The sequence below is a fragment of the Phasianus colchicus genome, chromosome 10, assembly GCF_987193195.1.
Source record: "Phasianus colchicus chromosome 10, bPhaCol1.hap1.1, whole genome shotgun sequence".
Taxonomy (NCBI): Eukaryota; Metazoa; Chordata; class Aves; order Galliformes; family Phasianidae; genus Phasianus; species Phasianus colchicus.
In genome coordinates, this window is record NC_143445.1 from 24,517,029 (window position 1) to 24,538,644 (window position 21,616).

Here is a 21,616-nt window from a genome sequence, read left to right on the forward strand (position 1 = left end):
AGTCACGCCGGCGCTGCGCTGCGCTGTCCGGGAGGCGGCCGAGGCGCTCCGCGGGGCCGGGGGCGGCCGCGCTGCGGGGGTTACCTGGGCGCGCAACGGGCGCGCAGCGGCGCTGGCGCGGCGCCCGCGACGCCTGCGCTTTGGCGCCCCCTGCCGGCGGCGCGCGGCCCGCACCCTCCGGCCGCTCCCCTCCTGCGCGGCGGTTCCGGGGGCGCTCCCGAGGAAAGGGGGGACGCTGGGGGGTCTGCGGCCGCGCGGGGATCCGTGCGGGGATCCGTGCGGAGCCGTGCGCTGGGAGACGGGGTACGCGGACGCCGGAGGAGACGCGGGGCGTCCCTCGGCAGAGCCCTCGACGGGCGAAGAGGCCGTGCCCGTGGAAGTCGCGAGTCGATCAATGCGTGTCACTGCCTGCGCCTATCGCTGCCTCCCGGTGCACTGCAATTTGGGCTGGGAATGATCGATTTTGACATTTTGGCTCATTGTAATGCCACTTAAAGGGAGGCTCTTTTTAGTTACAGTTAGCAAAGTTAAGGTTGGGTTTTCCCCCTCTCCCCCTTCTGCCCCCCCCGCCCCCTCCACTCTGATTTTGGGGTAAGAATTTGGTAGATAAAGGTTAATCTTGGGCTGAATGATAGAGCTGTGATTGACAAGAGAAAAGGTGTTGAGGGCAGGTCGAGCTGTCTTATTTACAGCCCACTGCTTGCTATAGAGCCTTTGTTAGGCCTGGAAAGCTAATTTAGTGCTGATCAAAAGCACCACGGAGTTAAAGGACTGGTAATGACTGCTAATTTCATTTCAGCCTCATACATCCCCAACCGCTGTAATTAAAGACGTGCTATTTAAATACAGGTGAAGAGTTTTTGTAGCGGGGGGAAAGTGGGCAGCCGGGTACCATTTTAGTTCCTCTTAATGTGGTCAGAGAGCACCGTGTGCCGCGGGGCGAGCGCTGCTTTGTGCGGCCCCGAGGGGACAGCCCCAACCCGCCGGGTTACGTGGGTTTAATTCCTCCCATGCAAAGGCATCGGGAGCGCTGGGAGAGACGAGACGGAGGGTTTGTGTCAGCCGTTAAGTGCCTCAGCGGAAGCTCGGGTCCTCGTATTATGATTATTTTTAATTAAATTATTTTCCCACTCCACGGCCGGCTCCGAAACGATGTAATTTCACAACTGATGTAACAGTTTCTTTCTGAGACACATCAAAGGATAAAAGCTCTGCGTTTTCGTGGTTGGTTAAAATTGCTACCAAAAAAAAAAAAAAAGAAAAAAAAAGGGGAAAGAAAAAAAAAAAGAGAGAGAGAATTTAGCCTTTAATCTCTTTTATCTGCCGAGCCTGAAGATCCGCACTCGACCCCGCTCCGCTCCGGGCTCTCCCCCTCTTCCGGGGCCGCGCCGGGCGGGAGGCGGCGCTGAGCGCGGGTTGCGGCGCCCCCTGTCGGCCGCGTTCGGAGCCGCCGCGGGGACCCGGCGGAGAAACCGCGGTTCGGCGGGGAGCGGAGCGGAGCCCCCCGGGCCGCCGGCTGCTGGGTGTGAGCGTGGGGAGGTGGGGATGAGCAGGGTGAGAGAGAGCCCGGAAATCACGGGAAGCTTGAGCTGTGTGGAGGTACGGTCATTAAACATAACGCCACCGATGTACGTGTGAGCGGAGCTGCCGAAAGCCCCGTCCCTGGAGAAGTGTCCCCGTATGCCGCTGTCGCCCGGCCAGTGCGCTGCTGCTGCGGGACCGCGCCGACAGCCCGCGCTCTGCGCGCCGCGGTAGCAGCTGGCACTGGGCAAATCCCTCGTCCCAGCTCCTGCTACTGTCGGGACACTGCACCTTCCGGATGCTGTGCTTGTGATTTCCCCCCGAGGCGCCGGCGCTAAGTCGCACTGACAGGTGTTACTTGCGAGCAGAGCTCGGCGGTTCCGTTTCATTTAGGCAAAATGTTCGCAAATATCATATTTTACGGCGAAGCGATGAAGTCGTCTTCCTCCTCCCTTCCAAAAAAAGAGCAAAATAACTCCCCCTCCCCCGATTCCTGGAAAAGACGAAGCGTTATCTTCAGTGAATGCGTGGAGTGGGGGTTTCTTCCCCTCTGTTGACAGATTTAAAAGAAAGCTGCATGTTACAAAACCATCAGCCAAAATATGCGAGGTGCCGCATTGTCGCCAACTTTGACATGAATTCACCGCTTATTTTATAGGCATCTGCGCGGTGTTTGCGAGGTGCGGTGTTAACTGACCGCGATTTGTGCGGGCAGGAACGTTAATGGGAACCAAATGATTTCTGCTAAATTGGGGTGATTTTGTCGCTCCTGTTGGCAGCCTGATTGAAAGTCGTAATGCCACATTTCTTCTATGAAATGATTCCTACGGCCGTGCTTCTCACAGGAAACTTTTCTCTTTAGACATTATGTACGAATTGTGGTTTTTAAGGATCATTGTTGGTCGCGCTCCGTTCTCTCGGTTTGATCTCAGCTTGAGACTCCCAGTGTGTCCCAAAATAAAGACATCGCGTTTTCTATAAATAATAGCAAGAGCCCTGTGCAGATTTCTGCACAACGGAATTCCCAGATTTCCTTTACTGTTTCTTCCCTCGGCGCGCATTGGGTATATATAACTCTGAAATTAAGCAAAAAAATACACATCTGTATGGATCTGTCAAGCCAGCTATAAACAGAGATATTATATGTCAATTACCACAGGAAACGGAAAAAATCCAGAGCAGTTGGTACACACGTTCTAACGTCAGGAAGGCTTTGCAGAAAACGCAGTGAATCCTGCAGCAGTGTGAATGATTAACCCGGACCCGGAGCGGGGCTGCTGGGCTCCCCTGGAAACAGCAGTGCTGAGGGGGCTGTAAAGGGCTCGTAAAGTTTTCCCTCCGAGGGGCAGAAGTTGGCGAATTGAGTGAGGCTGTAACCAAAACAGGAGCGCTTCCCGGGCTCGCTCGGTGCCAGCTGCGGGTCGGTCCTAAAGCCGGGAGGGAGCCGGGGGTGGCACGCACCTGGCAGCGAGGGGTGGGGGCAGCTCCACGCTTGTCCTCACTTGGAGGTAAAGTGCGGTTTTACTTTATGTATGTCTTCTGGAAATAGGCTTTATGGATGTCCGCATTTCCTCCAGGTCTCGAGGAGCAGAAGAGTGGAGGAAACAAATCCTAAAAGCAAAAGGGATGCGGGGCAGGTTTGCTCGCTCTACCCTTCCTTTCTCCTCCCCCAACTCCAGGCACGGCTGCAACAAGCCCGTCCAGGGCAGAGGGGTGCCGGAAGCAGCCCCGTTCCCTTGTCACACCCCAACCCAAGCTGGGGGGGTTCAGATTTTTAATGTGTCCTTCAGGTTTTTCTTGTCCACACACGCAGGCCTAAGCCCTTAGAGGGATGCCAGGGAGCGGCCACGCTCCCTCCTGAAAAGGCTCTCTCGGGTCATCTTGGGGCAGAGGACAGCAGATAGACACATGGGAAGCACTGATGGCATTATTTATAGCACCATCTCTTTGCTCCGATTAAGCGCCGTCTAAATATGAATTCACAATATGGACAGCTAGTCTGTAATTTGAATTAAAATCCCCCCAACGAGCCCGTCACTTGAGAATTCTGAAATCACAAGCCTAAGTTGTCACAATGAGCCCATGGTGTCAATAAACCATGGACGAGATGGAGAGATTGTCACTCCAGACCATAACAGTTCTGAAAGTGTCATTACCGTCTGTCCTGTCAATGAGCTCCAAATTAAGGACTATGAGGAACAGCGAGATAAAAGTCACCGTCTTGGCTCCATTATGGGCGATGGTGTCAGTGATCTGAGAGTCACGGGGAAGAGATTGCTTTTTTTCTCTCTTTCTTTTTCTTTCTTTATTTTTTTTTTTAATATACTTTTCAAACCGTGCCTCGGGATTCCAGGGTTTGAGGTGCAACCTTGAAGCACCCCAGGCTGTGCCTCAGGCGTTCCCATTGAATCCGCGAGAGCTTCTTTGGGAAACGTCGCGAATTCAATGCGGGAGTCGGAATAATTCCATCAAAACTGCTCCGGGGCCAAAGAGGACTTCATTTGATTTGGGCGACACGTGTGATCCCATGCACAGACGAGTTTCTACACCTTTTTTTTTTTCTTTAGTCAATAGAAAGATGGTGAGGGGGAGAGGGAAATAAAATAGAAACCTCAGCTTTGGTAAAAGACAATGGATTTCTGTGCAAGATGGCCCCTTCCAGGCATTAAAACTTTCAGAAAAAGGTCCCAATCTCTTCTTCCTGCGCCTCTGAGAGAGTTGAGGGGACTTATTCAGAAACTGGAAACCTTCAGCTCTGGATCTTTGTGCCTTTGTGGGTTTAGGCAAAGCAGTTAGCGTTCTTCAGGAGGGGTTTTGTGTTTAATATACATGAGTTCATTCAACTACAATGGGAAAAGAAAACTCATTTGTTCTTATAAAACTAGGAAGGAAAGATAACTTGAAGTGGAGTGCCCAGAAGGGCCGCTCAGGGCTGCCATGCCTGCACAGGGCCTGCGCCCAGCGGCCGCTCACCCCATGGCACGCGGCAATTCCCGACCTCTGCCTCACCGCTGCTGCTTGGTTTTCTGTTTTATTTTTAAGGTAAAACAGTAATAATAACGGCTTCCATGCTGCTCTGCTCCGGGATGGAGGGCTGGGGAGGGGTATTTAGATGCAGGGAAGAGTCACCCAGAGTTGGAGGGCTGTTTCTGGAGCCCTGGGAGCAGAGCAGGTTTGGACACACAGCCTCTCCGCTTGCTGGAAGCCTTCTGAAAGCGACTTGGAGCGCCGGTGTGTGTGCCTGAGCCGGCTTTGCTGATATTTATTGTGTACATTCGACTCGTCCCATCATCTCAGCTTTATGGTTAATTTTTTTTAATTTCTCTTGTGGTCCCACGGAGGAAAGTTGGAGCCGCTCCCTCTTACTTTCTTTTCGATTCTTAATTTTTTTCTTTAACGCTGTGTTGGTGCTTTTTTTTTTCCTTAACGCCACTCAAAGTAGCAGCAGAGCTGCTGGAGGCGGGCGGTGCCCGAGGGGCGGCTCGGAGCGAACCGCCGGCACCCTCCTATCCCAGGAGCTCAGCCGGGCCCGGAGCTCGGCGCGGGGCGGTTGCGGGGCGGTTGCGGGGCCACGGGCCGCTCGCACGTGTGCTCGCCCGGCTGTTCCATTAGGGAGAAGGGGGATGAAAGGGGACGCCGGGAGCAACGCGGAGCTCCCTCCGCATTCCCCAGCTTTCAAGGGTCCTTAGAGCCCTTGAATGAAATTATTGGGCGAAATTGAGGCTGGACGCAGGTTTGTGCCTCACCCCCCCTCGATCGTTTGTACGTGTAATGCCACTTCTGAGAGCGACAATCGGGCTACTTGCTGGACAGGCAGGGACAAAAAGCAGATTAAACCGTTTTAAATAATAATAAAATATCCCAAACGCAAGCAGAGTGGATTACACTTGCTCCAGCGCCTCGCTCCCCCCCGCGTTCCCCCAGCGGCCGCCCGCGCCCTCCGGGCCGCTCCGAGCGGGTGGCCCCGGGCCGGCGGGGTGCGGGGCCCGGCGGGGTGCGGGCCGGCCCTGAGCTCGGCCCCTACTTCTAAAGTTTGGTGGAGCTTTTTTTCTTCTTCTTTTTCTTTTATTGTCCCCCCTTTTAAGTACCCTCAGGTTGTCGCTGGGTCTGTCCGTCACCGTCGTGGAATTATTTGCTGGAGAAAATGTGGCGTTTTCGTCATTTGAGGAGCGTGAAGGAAGCTGAAGCCCCCCCTGCCCTGCCCTTCCGTGGGCTCGGACCCACTCGAAATGGTTTCAGTGAATTGCGGGGGGCACTCGGGTTGTTCCTCCCACCCTCGATAACTTCGGCTCTGCAGAAGGAGAGGGGGGAGAGGAAATTTCTCTGTACATTTTCGTCTTCGGCATTTTTTTTTTTTTTTAACGTAATGAAATTAAAACTTTTGGAGCTCACAGTTGACATTTTGCGGAAAATTGAGTTATCAAGGCAGTAATTATTTCACAGGGAGATAAAACTCTCATAGCCCTAACTGTCAAATAAGGCCCTTTTCAGATTTTAATTACAAAATAAAATTAGTCTGCTCTTCCTCGGAAGGGTTTGTGAGTGGCTAAACAGCGCTTTCCCCAATACTGGTGGTCGTCAAACTCTGCTAATTAGCAATGCTGAGAAATTCCAGTTAACAAGGACATTCTCTAAGTCTCTGCAGGTTCCCTGCCGTTCGCCTTCATTTCCATAAGAAGATTAAGAGTGGAGGGGAACACACTCAAATGCAGATGCAGAAAAGAAGCGTTTTTAACAAGCATCATAATAGTAAGATGCTTGGCTAGTTCTCACCTAATTACTGCAAGTTAAACCTCTATTTGCAGCTAAGGACAAAAAATGGAGCTGCAATCTTCCATCTCCACAAGACCGCTTAATAGTTTGCTTAGATTGGTTACTGGCAGGTTCGGAAAAATAATATGAAAACGCGTATATTCTTTCCGATACAGTTAACACGATAGGCTGTATCCTCGGGGCTCAGAGAGAATCGGCGATTATTAGCACAGTAAATACACAAAATCCAAGTCGTTAACGTTCATTTTCTTTTAAAGAAACGCATAACCTGGAAATAAGAGTGCGTGTGCCGCAGAGCCCATCAGCGAGGACATTTGCGGACTATTTGCTTAATGCGACCACTTCGCATTTCCATAAATGATACCGAAGGGAGCGGTTTGATAAATCCGCTCGTGCTGAAGCAGCCCCGCTCTGCTCCCCCAGCGCCGTGCGCGGAGCCGCGGGGTCCGGCCGTGTTCATCCAGGCACCCACCGCCCCCAGCGCAGCAGGCAGCGCCTCGGGGAGCCGCACGGCCCGCACCTCGTTTTCTAGAGCGCGCTATGATGTGGATGCGCCAGATACAGTTGATGGCGTCGATAATTAAAGCGGTTAGTTCAAACGAAGCTGTAAATACCGCCCGATAACGCAGTTGCTGGGCATTTCCCACCCTTTATGGGTGCGATAAACGCGGTGAGGAAGGGGCCCGGCCCCGCGCAGGGCCGCGCTCCGGTATCCGCTTGTTACACCACCGCCGCCCACTCCTCCCCGCTTTTCAAACTTCATTATCCCCAAGATTGTATTATTATCATTATGATTTGGGATGTTGTTATCAACCGCAGGCCCCGGGCACGATCGATAAGAAAGCTTTCGGCGGCCCTGGGAGCGCGGGGCCGGCCGGGCCGCGCAGAAATCGCGCATCAGCCGATGTGCGCATCCTGCAACGCGCGCCCCTTTTCCGACGCTTTCAACCCGTCGCTTCTCTCCAGGTTATATATACACTGGGTTGCATATACGCCTCGGAATTACACGCATTAAAGCCGATAGCATTTATTTGCATCATCCAGAGATGCACCCTCACCCGCCGCACTTTTCCTGCGCGTTACCCGGACGGGGGAGGGGGGGAGCACGGCCGCTCCCTTCCCCCCGCCCCGGTTCCCGCCGCTCCGCACCGCGCCGGCAGGGGGCGCCGCAGTGCCGCGGCTGAGCCCTCGCGGGGCGCCCGGCCGCTGCCCCGGCCCCAACCCGGTGCCGCGCTGCTCGGGGGGCCCTTCTCGGGGGGCCTCGGCGCTGCCGGGGAGCGCGGCCGCGGGCAAAGCAGCGCCGTCGGGGCGCGGCAGCGCGCGTAGAGCGGGGCCGGCAAGCGCCCCCCCCCCCAACCCCCCTTTCTCTCCCCTCCTTCCTTTGTCGTCAAGTGCGTTTTAGCAACAAAGATCCCAACAAGAGAGTGGAAGTAAACTTAGCCGGGGCTTTGTGCGGCCCCGTGTAGCGACAACAAGAGAAACAAAACTACCTATTTGTCCCTGCGGGCCGGCCCCCCCCCCCCCCGCCCGGCGCGCCCACCCAGCGTCGTACAGAGGGCGCGTCCCCGGGCTGCAGGCCGCGCACCGCGTTCTGCGGGGAGGGCCGTCGGGGGTCCTCCGCTCCTGCTTCCAGCGGGCACCTCCGGGTCGGAAGGAGGGAGAGAGAAGGGCACGGCACGGCCCCGTTCCGCGCGGGGCCCGCTCGGCTCCTTTCGGCGGCGCGGCCCCGGGTCGGAGGCTCCGCTCCCCGCGGACGGGGTGCCGCACACGCAGCCGCACGCACGGGGGACACTTCGCAACGGGGCGCGGGGTCGGGGGGAAGCCATTCCCGCTCCCCCTATGGCTTCTCCCAACATCAACTTTAAAAAACAACAACAACAACAACAACGTAGCAACAATGCTGTTTACCCACTTCCTCCAAAAGGCGTGTGTGACCTGTTGCTGGAAGGGGAGATACAAAGGCTTCCCAGTGGCTGCCTGGGCCGGCCCTGGGCCCGCCCCCCCCGCCGCGCCGTCCCGGCGGCTGAGAGCCCCCGCCCCGTTTCATGCAAAACCAGGGGTAGAGACTTGTCCTCAGTGGCGGAGCCGCCGAGCGCTGATTGGCCGGGGCGAACGCATTTATTCCCTGACAAGCCCCCATCACATGGATGGTTGTCTATTAACTTGTTCAAAAAAGTATCAGGAGTTGTCAAGGCAGAGAGAGAGAGTGTGTGTGTTTGCAAAAGGGGGTAAAGTAGTTTGCTGGCTCTTTAAGACCGAGGTGGAGAGAGAGAGAGAGGGAGAGAGAGAGAGGGCGGCAGGCAGAGAAAAGGGAAAAAGGAGGAAGAAGTTTTTTAAATCCGAAGCTCCGGCGGTAATAATAGCAGTTATTAGCATTATTAATCCATCAGCGAAGAGGAGGATTCTGATCTCGATCCAAGTGTGGTTTTGGGGAGTCCCCCTCCCCCCTTTCATACCCCTCCCTAGGAAAAAAAAAAAAAAAAAAAGTCCGGCTTGGGACTTCGCCGCCGCCGCTCCGCTTCTCCGCTCCGGGCTGGTTCCAGGCAAAAGTAGTTTGAATGTACAACATGATGGAAACCGAGCTGAAACCTCCCGCCCCCCAGCAAACTTCGGGGGGAGGCACAGGCAACTCCAACTCGGCCGCGAACAACCAGAAGAACAGCCCGGACCGGGTCAAGCGCCCCATGAACGCCTTCATGGTTTGGTCCCGCGGGCAGCGGCGGAAAATGGCCCAGGAGAACCCGAAGATGCATAACTCGGAGATCAGCAAACGGCTCGGGGCCGAGTGGAAACTTTTATCCGAGGCGGAGAAGAGACCCTTCATTGACGAAGCCAAACGGCTCCGAGCTCTGCACATGAAGGAGCACCCGGATTATAAATACCGACCCCGGAGGAAAACCAAGACCCTCATGAAGAAGGATAAGTACACGTTGCCAGGGGGCTTACTGGCGCCGGGCACCAATACCATGACGACCGGGGTAGGGGTTGGGGCCACCTTGGGAGCTGGGGTGAACCAGAGGATGGACAGTTACGCGCACATGAACGGCTGGACCAACGGAGGCTATGGGATGATGCAAGAGCAGCTCGGCTACCCGCAGCACCCGGGCTTGAACGCGCACAACGCGGCGCAGATGCAGCCCATGCACCGCTACGACGTGAGCGCCCTGCAGTACAACTCCATGACCAGCTCGCAGACGTACATGAACGGATCGCCTACCTACAGCATGTCGTACTCCCAGCAGGGGACCCCGGGCATGGCCCTGGGCTCCATGGGCTCGGTGGTCAAGACGGAATCCAGCTCCAGTCCCCCCGTAGTCACCTCCTCGTCTCATTCGAGGGCTCCTTGCCAAGCCGGGGACCTTCGGGACATGATCAGCATGTATCTACCAGGTGCTGAAGTACCAGAACCAGCTGCCCCAAGCAGACTTCATATGTCCCAACACTACCAGAGTGCACCTGTTCCTGGCACAGCCATTAATGGCACACTCCCTCTATCACATATGTAAGACAAAGGGGCCGGGGGGGCGGGGGTGGGGGGGAAGGAGAACTAAACAAAACAAACAAACAACAACAACAAAAAACTTTTATTAGAAATTCTGGACTTTTTTTTTTTTTTTTTTTTTTGGACTATTTTTGTACAGAGAAAAACTGGGGGGGGAGGGGTGGGGTGGGAGGGCGAGGGGGGGCAGAAATAAAGCCGACAAAGGAACTTGTATAGATCTCGGAGGGGAAGCGACTACACAAAACTTTTTAAAAGTTCTAGTGAGAACGGTAGGAACTTTGCAGGAAGTTTGCAAAAGTCTTTACCGCTAATATTTAGAGCTAGACTCAAAGAGCGAAGAGGAGAAATGTTTTAATATTTGCAGGCAACTTTTGTACAGTATTTATCAAACTCAACATGGCAATCAGAATGTCCATCGGTCATAGGGAGAGGGGAGAAATCAAACCCCAGAATTCGCGAGTGATTTTTTACACACAGACTCTCCGTGGAGCTCCGTGGCCCTGGCAGCTCCGCTGACGGCAGCTGCGGGAGGAGAGGGAATTCTTTTGCAGCATTTGGACGTTGAAATTGTTTTAGAAATTGTACAAAAGGCAAAAACGGTAGGAAGGGGACTGGCGAACCGTGGGCTTGGTTTGCTGGGAGAGGGCAAACGTTTCGATGTACGACATTTTTATTTTATTTTATTTTATTTTTTACTTCTTGTTAAAAAAGCAAAAATTGCCATGAAGGTTCACACGCCGTTTGTTAATTTATGATAACTTTTTTGTTTCCAGACTTCATCCCGTTTAATGAAAAGGGAAAACAAAAACAAAACAAAACAAAAACAAAACACCAACCTGAAATTACTGTGTTTGAAATATTTTCTTATGGTTTGTAATATTTCTGTACATTTATTGTGATGATATTTTAAGTTCTTTTTTTTTTTTTCCTCATTTTCCGTAGTTGTATTTTAAAGATTCGGCTCTGTATTATTTGCAATCAGTCTGCCGACAGTCCATGTATATATTTGAACTAATACCATCCTTATAACAGGTACATATCCAAGTTAAGTTTTTACTCCATTATGCACAGTTTGAGATAAATAAATTTTTGACATATGGACACTGAAGTTCCGTTTGAGTGTTGGATTTATTTTTGTACCGCAAGCTGGTTTTTTTTTTTTTTTTTTTTTTTTTGGTTGTGTTTTTTTTTTTAATTATTATTATTATTTTTCAATAATTCATCAGAGGAAGGTATCCCCGCGGCCGACAGACTGTTATAAATAATGCAGCCGTATACCGAGGCATGAATATTTTTATACGTGTGGATAGACAGGGACGCAGCGCGATACGCTTTACCGGAACGGCCGTGCTCGGGGCACGGCGGTGCGGAGCGGAGGCCCCGGTCCCGTCCGGTCGGCCACTTGTTGCCGGGGGATCCGCTCTCCCTCCACGCCCGGCGGTGCCCTCTGAGCCGTGCGGGCCTTCGGGGCGCGGTGCGGGGCTGCGATGCGGGGCTGCGGGGCGGCTGCGGGGCCCGAGCGCTGCCTTTGTTCCGCACTTGCCAAAGTTTCCGCTCCTCGCTCCGGGGCAGCGCAGGAGGAGGTGAGAGGTGGGGGCGGGGGGGGATCGGCCGGGCAAAGGTAAGGAACGAGAAAAGCGGCACAGACGAGCAGGACAAAACGAGACGGGCGAACGGCGGAGACTCGCACGCGAAATGACAGCTCTTTCTTGAATCCTATTTCTTAAATTGCCAGCGCGGTGTAGCCCCAATTCGGACAATCTCTGCGGCCGGTCGCAAGCCCCAAAGAGAAGCGCTGGCGCCCGCCACGTAGGAGGAGATCTCCGCCGTCGGTGCCAGGTAGAGTTCTGCTTCGTGCGCTCGGAACCGCCGCCGCCGAGGGCCGCTCGGTGCTGCCCGGCCCGGCGGGAGCGGCGGGAGGGGAGCGGCGGCGCAGCCCCTGGCACCCGGGCGGCCCCGCGTGGGTCCGCGCTGCCAACGCGCCTGCGGGCCGCATCGGGACCGCGAGTGGGGAGGTGCGGGTAGGAACGGGAGGAGCGCGGCGCCTGAGGAAGCGGGGGGCCGTGATTGCAAAGCGGTCGCGTGTCCTGCTCGTGGCTGTTTGTGCTTGGAGGCACGGACGTGGCGGTTTGCTTAGGCACGGACCGGGTACGAGAGTGGCTCAGCTTTTCTTTCTCGTGTTTCTGGTCTGTCGCCGGATTGCGATTTAGCTCAGGGAGAAACGAACGAACAACAAAAAAAAGCGGGCAGAAATGACGAAAGAAGAGTTGGCCGGCTCGCTATGGTTTGTGTCGTTGTGCTGTTCGCCAGGCTCGGCTCCGGCCTCCGTACTTGGAGCCGGGTGCCCAGAGAACTCCCGTTGCCTGGCTGTGGGGCTCCTCTGCTCACTGTGCTGCAGCTCAGCTCCCTTTGTCCCTTTTATTTCCGCGCCGTCGCGGTGTTATTGCACATTCCCAACCTATTCTATTTCTTTTGCATTAATGCAACGAGTAAAATATATATTTTTTTTTTCAGAGCTGTGCGGCGTTTGTAATGCAGCTGGGGATTATTCACGTGGTAGTGAGCGCGCAGTCCCGCTCCTCTCCCCTCGCTGAGAAAAGGGGACTGGGAATAAAAACCCAATCGATATCTCGATCCCGTTTTTTTAGAGCGAATCTTAGCCAATTAACAGCAATAAAACCGGGCTCCTTTTTGAAGTGCTAACTGGAATAGTCGAGGGGGGTAGCTGGAATCGTTGGTGCTTTTACAATTCGCATAAAGAAGGCGAGGTAATACCATTAAACAAAGGCACTAAACCACATATTCAGGCTTAGTGTTTTCAGCAACTTTTTATATGGGCAATTTGTTTGAGCTTAGATTTCGGACTATGATGTAAAATATATGTCGGTGAAACCTGATCTCCCTTGGGCAGATTCCTCCCATCCATCCATCCATCCATCCATCCATCCATCCATCCATCCATCCATCCATCCATTTATCCGTTTACTGAGGGTAACCCAAAGCATTTTCTAGGTCCAGCTGAACGCTTTTATTTTTAAAGTGCGACTTGGAAGAACGCCATTGTCCTGCTAATTTTCAATGCAACGCATTAAGTAACCTCATTCACACCTCAGCCATTATCCCGGGCATTTATTGCAGCTGAGATGGGGATAGCGGAGCCCGTGGCTGCGATTTTATCCTGTTTTCGGAGCCCTTTCGGACATCCCCTCGGAAACTGCTGCTTGCTCCATCCCAGGGCGATGCGCGGTCCATGAATGTCGGTGTAACATTTCGCCAACGTTGTGCAGAGTCGCAGTGAGCCCGAGGATGAGATTAGAGTTTCCCCTGTGATTTTTTTTACGTCTGTTTGAGGGCCGGGGTGTTAAAATATTTTGCGGAACTGGAGAGGTAGATTAGCGGGGTTTCTTGCCAAAGCCGGGAAGCTGGTATTACAGCCCGTCCCAGGGGGACATCGCTCACATTAACCACTAAATGAATATTTGACAAGGGCTCATTCGGGGGTATTATTACTACAAACGGGTCCCTACTGGACTTTCCGAGGGTCAAAGAGCAATGGTTCAATTAATTATTTAGACTGTTAGGAGATGCGATTGTAATAGCGGCGCTTATTTCTGCAACCGACGGTTCTCGAGGGGGGGGAAGCGAGGAGAGGCTGCAGAGACACCTCGGGCCCCGGAGCGCGGGGCTGTGCCGGCCCGGGGAGGTGCCGATGTCGGTGCCGGTGCTGGGAGACCCCCGCGGCGACCCGGGCCCTCTGGGTGAGCCGCTTCTCGGCCCCGACGTGCGGCAGAGCAGAGCGGGCGGATAGCTCCGCGATTGAAGCGGTGTATAACGCGGGTCCGCCGAAGGAAAGAGGCCCATTGCTGATAGGTGTGATTAGATACACTTCAGTTATTTAAATCCCGAGCTAACTCAAATATTAAAATCTAAAGTGCGTGCGGGATTCCCGAGAGGAGCGCTGAGCCCCAGGCCGCGCGTTGGCCCCAGCCGGGTCCTGACACCGCTGGGGGGGGAGGGGGAGCAGAAGGAGGGTTATTTTGTTTAATTTCTACAACAAACATGTCCGCAGTAGTAGATACTAAAAAAAAAAAAATGTTGGGAGTGTGCGATTAGGTGACAATAATATATGTTGAATGAATAAGAGATAAGCTGCAAGGGGGGAGAGGGAAGCAGTAATTACAAACCCAATTCATTCAGCTTTTCAGGACTTTTGTTGTGGGAGCTCCATTGACGGGCTTCGAGCTGCCAGTTTTCTCACATTAAAAAGAACTGATCAGCGCCTCAGGGGGACAAGCAACACCGCTTAACTGCATAGTGATGGGGTCCTCATTTAGAGCCATTACAACGAGAAAATTAAACAGAGCCTTTGTGTGCACCGGGTTTACTTTTCAATTGCTGACAGTTTATAGCTAACTGCTCAGAGATTGAAGTTTGATTGCGGTTTGATCGTCCGCTAGTTAGCACCGCCGCTAGTTGGGTTTTGGTAATTAAAAGCAGATTTCTAACGCTGGCCCGGGGGATGCGAGAAGTTTGGTCCTGTTTTGCTTTTGAGGAATCGAGTTCACTTGGCGAGGATGTCCGGCGCTGAAGTGAGTGCGGGGGCTTTTTCGCTTACAAACTTAGGGGGAACGGGGAGTGGGGGGAGAAAAAAAAGAAAAATAGGAAACACAGGAATGGAAATTCTCAGAGTTGTAAATGTGGCTGTGAGAACGCAGAGAGAAGCGGACAGGCGCGGAGCGGGCCGAACTCGGAGCTCCGTTTGGGCGCAGGCCTGTTCCGTGCCGCACTGCAGGGGGAGCGGGGAAAAAAACGGGGCCGGGGCGGGGGGGCACCGCGCTGCTGGGGGAGCGTGGCTGAGCCGTGGGAGAGCGTGTGTGTGTGAGTGTGCGTGTGTGTGTGTTTGCATGCGCATATCTGTGCGCGTGTGCGCCTGTGCGTGCAGGAGGAGGGGGCGTCCAAAAGAGCCGTGATTTTTCATTCCCACTTGCAGAAGTTCAGATGGAGATGGGCTCGGCCGCACCGCACGGGTCGTTCCGCGCTGGGAGTCCCGCGGGCACCAGTGGATCTCCGTGGGCGCAGCCGGGGCAGAGCGGGTCGTACCGGGGCTGTCTGTGCCCGAGTCGGGCTGCGGTTGCCGCCGTCCCGCTCCTCGCAGGGCCGTAGTCCGGTGTACAGCTCTTTTACGGCGCCTTTATATTTCTTCTCCTTCCTCGTTATTTTTTTATCTTCTTGTAAGCTTTCTAGTTACTTTGTTTGCATCCCCTCTCCACTCCCAACTGAAAAGTCTCTCCTTCCTTCCAAGTGCCCCTCGGCCTCGAGTAACCGAGCGGTTATTTCAAGGCTGTTGACTCAGGGGAGCCAGGGGGTGGTGGGGCCGAGCGGTACCCGTCGGGATCCGGGGGGCCGCCCCGTCGGGCGGAGCTCGGTGGGCCGTAACGGCGGTCCCGGGGGGCTCTGGGGGCTGTGGAGCCGGGCTGCGTCCCCACGGGTCCCCGCAGCGCGTCCCTCCCCGCTGAGCAGAGGGGGAGCTCGGGGCAAGCCCGGCCCCCACCGCCCCCCCCGCCCCCGGGACCTCGGTGACCCCATCATCGCTCTGCGGTTAGGGCTGCTGACGTCACGAGGGCGCTTTTTGCAGACAGACGTGATGAATGGGAGAAGGGGGGGGGGGGGGCGGGGAACCCCTCCGGTCGATGGAGAGGAGCCTCTGCCCTACACTGGGGGGGACCGGGATGGGACCCCCCCGGACGGGGATGCTCGGAGCTGGAAAGCGGCCCCGGAGGCAGGCGGGAGAGTGCTGCAGCCCGTCCTCCCGGAGCGATGGGTCCTTTAAGCCCTTACAAATTGCCAAACTTGCGGAAGACAGAGAAATAATTAATGTATTAAAACAAGCGGCGAATTCCTCAGGAGGCACCTTATCAACTCCAGCCACACTGCTTCATCCCTCCTCGTATGCTAATGCCCCGTGACGTCACCGGCGCCAGATTGAATGGGAATCAGTTATGAAATTATTAGTTTTAGCTCAAAAAGCAATCTGCCGCTCCGCGAGTGGGGCCGGCGCTCCGCGGCCTTCGCCCCCGTTCTCCCCACTTTACGCTGCGCTCGCGGCTTTTCCCGTCGCAGCGCTCCGTGTTCCCAAAGCACGCATCCGAGCGGGGTTTGGTGTAAAGAAACCGATAGGTTCACGGGGTCCCGAGCAGGAGCCGGCAGCGCCTTATCGATACACGCGGTGCAGCCGACAGCAGGCAGTCGGATTTCCTCCTGCTGTTCAGGTAGGAGAGAAGCTCCTCGGGATTGATGGCTGCTCAGTCCCGCGGAGGGGCTGCCCCAGGGTGTGAGGAGCGGCAGCCAGGAGCGTGCATTTTGGTCGGAGAGAGGCAAACGGGCCGCAGAGAGGGGAGGAATCCATATGTATTTATATAATCGGTCTAAAATAAAAAGATTTCTTCTCTCGGTTTTGAAAAGGAGCGTAACCCAGCGGTGCGGGGCCACGAGAGCCGAGCGGGGAACAATGGGAATTAACACCGTTCCAATCGTTGAGGCCACTCTAATTAGATGTCTGGATCCGGCGAGATCAAATGCCTGAATCTAAAACCCCGGGCTCGGTTTCTTTCGCTTGCAAATGCTTCTGAAAAACGATTTGGGAAGAAACAAACCCGACCGTTTCCCAGACCCCCCCCCACCCACCACCACCTCCCCCCGAAGAGTTCCGCCGGCCCCAACTTTGCCCCCCGCTGTCCCCGGCCGCGCTGTGTCCCCCCGGGTGGCCGCGGTCCCCGGGCTGTGCCCCGCGGCGACACGGGCACGGGAATTGCCGGCAGCGCTCCGGGACGCTTTGCTCTCTTGGGCCCTTTCTTCCCGTCTCCCGAGAGCTCCTCTGCCATGAATTATGGATCAGCTCCCGGCCCGGGGCTCCGGGGGGCACCGAGACGGCACTGCTGCGGCACTCTCCCCATCCCCGTCCTCCTGCCGTCCCCACAGCGCACAGGGACGGAAAGGAGAAAGGGAAAAAGTTGTGACTGGCTGAGTGAGGAGTGAGCTTTCTGACTAATGAAATCCGAAATGAGTTGCGAATATCAAGTATTGTAAGATTTCTTCCCTGCCCCCCCGGCACTGATTGGCAATACTCTTTTTTTTTTTTTTTTCCCTTGTGTGTTGGTTTGAAAAGCAGGAAGAAATGTAATGAATTGAGTGCTGTCAGAGATGTCTTCTGTGTTGATGTGGTGAATGGCAGTAGCTCCCTGATCCAGTGCAGGTGCAGTAGAGCTGGGGAATAAAAGAGGGGGGCTCTCTGTTCAGTGGAAAAAGCACATTCCCTACAATAGACCACACACTGCCAGCCAGCACGGCATCAGCTCACACTTAGACTTTTTTCGCCTCTTTCCACAGCCCTGAGCTCACAAAATGGCTATACATTAGCCCTAGTTAGGGTTCGCTTTTAATGAACAGTTGTGACTCCTTTTGACCAACATTTAAATCTGCTGTGCTCGCTCTGAAGACAGGTCTGTTTTGATCACAGGTTTTACAGACTGGCCCGGTCCCTTCTAAGGCGGCTCAGACCGGGCCATCAGCCGCGTCCGATTGCAAAAAGAAAAGAAAAAGAAAGAACAAAAGCCTCTCGATTAATAAAATGCCTTCTCTGAGAGCTCCGAACAGGGAAAGTTGTTTTTGTTTTTTTTTTTTTTTTTTTTTTAATAATATATATAATAAAATGGCGTGGGGAGGAGGAGAGACACTGTTTTTAAAATGGATGAGATGGTCTAATCCTATACACGAACGCATATTAATCCTGTTTAGAGATAACCTGTCTCCTTTTTGGCTTAATATATTATCCTTATACACGGATAGAAACTTTGCTGTTCTACTAATTCGGCGCAGATTGGTTTTTCTTGGCTTCTTTCCTTCACTTTATCATGATTATTATTATCGCTTTTTTTATTCCCGGCGATCTGTTCGGAGGAAGTCCAGTGTTACACACTCGGTTCCTCGAGTTTTATTCGGAGTAACTCGCAGGGTGAGCGCTGACCGCACAGCCCGGGGCCTCTGGCTGTGCTCCCCCTCGTCCCCCCCCCCGTCCTACAGCGGCCGCGCACCGCTCCGACTCCTCGAGGCGGCCCGGAGCAGCCGCCGCACCCGCTGCTTCCTCGCACCCGTCCTGCAAGAAACACGTTAAGCTCTTTTGGTTGTAGCTGCTGATGCATTGCGCCGGGGAAAATTGCTCTGTTTGCTTCTAAAGAGCCACGTTACTGTGAAAGTTCTCCCACCCACATCCCCCCCCAATCGTGGTAACAAACAGCGTCAGCTTCTGGAACGATTTGGCAAAGGCACTCCTTGCCTGATCACCGCTAAACGGGAGAGGCTGACAGCGAACCCGACCCCCCTCACACACGCTGTAACGCGACGTGATCGCGGCAGATGACGGTGGAAATCAGGCAGATTCCGGTGGGTGCTGCAGCGCGTTCCCAGGGGTCAGCTCTCGTCACCCCGAGCACAAAAGAGCGGATCTTGGCGAGGCGTAAGGGAAAAGATAATATTGATACGAAAAGAAAAAAAAAAAAAAAAGAAAAAAGAAAATACGGACGGTTCTCACTTCGTTTTCGGGACGTTTCCAAACGGGTCTCTGCCGCCGGAGTATCACCCGGCAGCGGAGGTGGGAGCCAACAAGTGGGAGCCCCCCCGGCAGCTCCCCCGGTCCCGCTGCGCTGCGCAGCGCCGCGCGGTGCCCTCCGGGCGGTTCCGTACCGGGGGCGGCCGCTCCCACCGCAGCCCCCGCGCTGCTCACAGCCTTTGTGTCCCGGCGCTGCGCACACCCGTAATTAATCCTCCTGCTTACCGCTTACATCCCGGACCCAAGGGGCAACTCAAACCTATTTAGATCGCCTTGGTTGGTTGCACAAATTTAAGTGGCAAATGAGTTATAAACCTAATAACTGCTTTAATAAAAATAATTATTTGATTATGGCGGAGTACGTTTGGCGGAGTGCAAGGATGCGTCTGGCTCCGCGTTTGGGTGGCGCTGAGATTCGTCTTCGGATTGAAATCTTTTAAAAACATCGTTCCGAGTAATAATAATAATAATAATAATAATAACAACAACAATAACGAACCTAACCCAACCCCAAAAGCCCTCAAAATGCCAATCCGAAACCCAACGTCGCACCGACCAAACAGCGCCCGATCCGCCGAGCGCTGTGGAACATTTTCTGCGATATTATGGACGATTAATTTGTAAACACAAAACCAGTCCGCGGTTTGGGTGGCTCCGAATTCGCTGCAAAGCGCCGACACGGGGGCCCGGCCCGCCGGCACCTCGCTCACTTCTCTCCCGTTGAGGACGAAGTTTGCGCGCCTGTCGCAGTGTTTGTGCGCTCCGGTTTTACCAGCGCAAGTGAGGATGAGACAAGCCCGCTCGCGCTGTCCGCTCTATACTTTTAACGCTAGCATATTGTTTGATTACTAATTCGAGTTAATATGATCTTTATGGCAACATAACAGTGGATAATTGGCCCTTTTTCTGAACAACAATGTAAATCACAATCGCTTTATTATTTAATAACGTCAAACGCTTCGTTGGATTGGCCCCGACAGAGAAGACCTTTTCTTTCTAGGCAGTGTTGTTGAGAAAGAACAATGCAGATCTAATTGTGGAGATTTCAGAAGTTGGCTCCTGTAAATGAACAGCTTAGATATGGAAGTTCCAGCAGATGTCTGCACTTTTCCCTGTGACAAACCTTGTAACCCCCCTTCCTCCCCCACTGCCCCGTCGTCCCCCCTCCCCGACTTATTGAAGATTTTTTGTTCTCACATCCTAGCAACAACCTAAATCTTCCCGCAGCAATACCCCCTCTCCCCTGGTTGCTACCCAGCCCTCAGCTGGCAGCCTCCGAGCTCCAAATTAGCGCCTGGCCCGAGGAGCGCTCGCTGCTCTCCCCGTGCCCCCCCGGGCAGCTGCGGGCGTTTTTCGGCTCGGCGGAGGGGAGGGGAGCCCGGGGGGGAGGGGGGGGTTGGTGTCTCGTCACCCTCCTGCCAGCTTCGCGGACGTGCCCGGAGCTGAGTTTGCAACAGTTTGGAGGAGTCTGCGAGTTGCATAGGGAATACGGCGTGGCCTGTCCGGCCCGGGGGTGTGCGATGGGACGGCCCCCCCGGAACCCCACTGGGGGCTTCCCCCGCTGCTCTGCGGGGCCCCTCAGCTTGGCCTCCCCCCAACACCGGCCCAAACGCTCCCGACTGCACTCGCGATGCCTCTAATCCGGGGGGGAATCGGGGACCCCGCGGGACGGCTCCGAGGGGAAGTTGCGCCGTTCTTTGCGCGGATCTACGCGTAGCCCCGATCCCCTCCGAACCCGCCGGGCTGCGCGCTTCGGGCGCAGCGCGGAATTTTCCCTCGCGCTTGAGGCTGGGCGAGCCCTGCGCGGCGGAGTCTTCACCCTACAGCCCAGCCCGCTTCTCAGAGGGCAGTTCTGCTGGGAAGAGTGATCTGGAAAACTTTGGCCGAGGGGAGATGGCAGCGGTGCCGAGCCCCTGCCCCGTCCCGTTGTTCCCCCGGGCGCCTAACAATGCGCGCTTTGATGCGCGCGGGGCACCGTCAGCAGGAGATTAGGGCGATGTGTGTCGGCCTCTGCGCAAGCAGGGGTGTCAGGGGATGGGGCAGGCATACAAATACGGCAGATTTTCTCTCTCTCTCTCTCTCTCTCTCTCTTTTTTTTTTTTTTTTTTTTTTTTAACACGAAGAGGCCGGTTAAACTGTGGCTCAGTCCCCTTGCGCTCCCACCGCCGTGCTCGGAGGAGCTCCCATTCCCAGCCCCAGGAACGCGGGCCCGCAGCCCCTTGCCCTGCCTCGGGGCAGTTCGTGTTTGTTTGGTTGCGAGAACCCACTCGAGGCAAGTGGTGAAACACAGATCACTGAGATTCCTAGCAACGAATGCGGTGAATCGGACTCACAATTCCTGCCTGCGGCCGGGGGAAGGGACTCCTCGATGCCTATTGACCTTTGGAGGAGAAATCTTGATTATTACTATTTTTTTATTTAGTTGTTTGTTTAGTTTTACCTTTCCCTGCTTGTTGGTTTAGTTGGCAACTTTGGCATCACCTGACGCGGGTAGCAGCGGGTCGGTCGCCTCCCAGCGGGTGGGGGCCGCGGGGCCGGCGGGCTCGGTGGGGCTGTCCCAGATGGCAGCGGCGTGCCAGGCTCCCGCTGCGGGGCTGAGAACGGCCGTGGATGAAACTTCCCCGAATAACAGCAACGGGACGGAGCCGCCCCCGAGCCCTCGGGCTGCGCTGGGCCGGGTCGGGCCAGGCCGAGCCGGGCCGGGGGCGGGGAGGGCTTCTGCTGCCGCCACTCCTCTCCGTAATGAGCTCATTTCCATGTCTGCACCTCCCGCAACTGTGAGAAAATCCTCCGGGCCGGGCAGCGTGCCGATGCGGCCGGGGCTGCCCCGGTCTCCCCGGTGACAGCGGCCGCCCGGGAGAGCCGCGCCGGCGGGTGGGAACAAAATAAAGAAAATAAATAAAGAAGAAAAAAACGTCCCCCCTCCACGCTTCGGCCCTCCGCGGCTCCTCGCGGGGCGCTGCTTCCCGCACGGAGGGGGGGTGCGTGGGGGGACCGGGTCTCGGCCACGCGTGGATTCCGTGGGTGCGTCCCGAAAGCCAGAGATCGGGGCGGGGGTACCGGGACGTTGAGGAAGGGGGAAGGGAGCCCAGAGCCTCGCACTTATCAATAACAAGATGTATAAATATCAAAGTGAAGGAGCCCGAGTAAGTCTTTCTAGAAGCGAGGAGGAAGCTTAAGCAGCTTTCTTTAATGGTGATTTGTAGCTCTGTAAG

The 21,616-nt window shown here is 55.0% G+C and overlaps 2 protein-coding genes across 2 annotated transcripts in view; both read left to right on the forward strand.

Annotated features, from left to right (window-relative positions):
- LOC149916677 (uncharacterized) overlaps positions 1-21,616 on the forward strand; it is a 193,402-nt gene that overhangs the window by 165,635 nt on the left and 6,151 nt on the right. The window lies entirely within an intron of this gene.
- SOX2 (SRY-box transcription factor 2) lies at positions 7,890-9,806 on the forward strand. The gene has a single exon (XM_031614558.2). It carries the CDS (start codon positions 8,853-8,855, stop codon positions 9,798-9,800), a length of 948 nt encoding a protein of 315 aa, XP_031470418.1. The 5' UTR covers positions 7,890-8,852; the 3' UTR covers positions 9,801-9,806.

Excerpts from the sequence above, each read along its gene's own strand:
- SOX2 (XM_031614558.2), top strand. The coding sequence starts at position 8,853 with ATGTACAACATGATGGAAACCGAGCTGAAACCTCCCGCCCCCCAGCAA.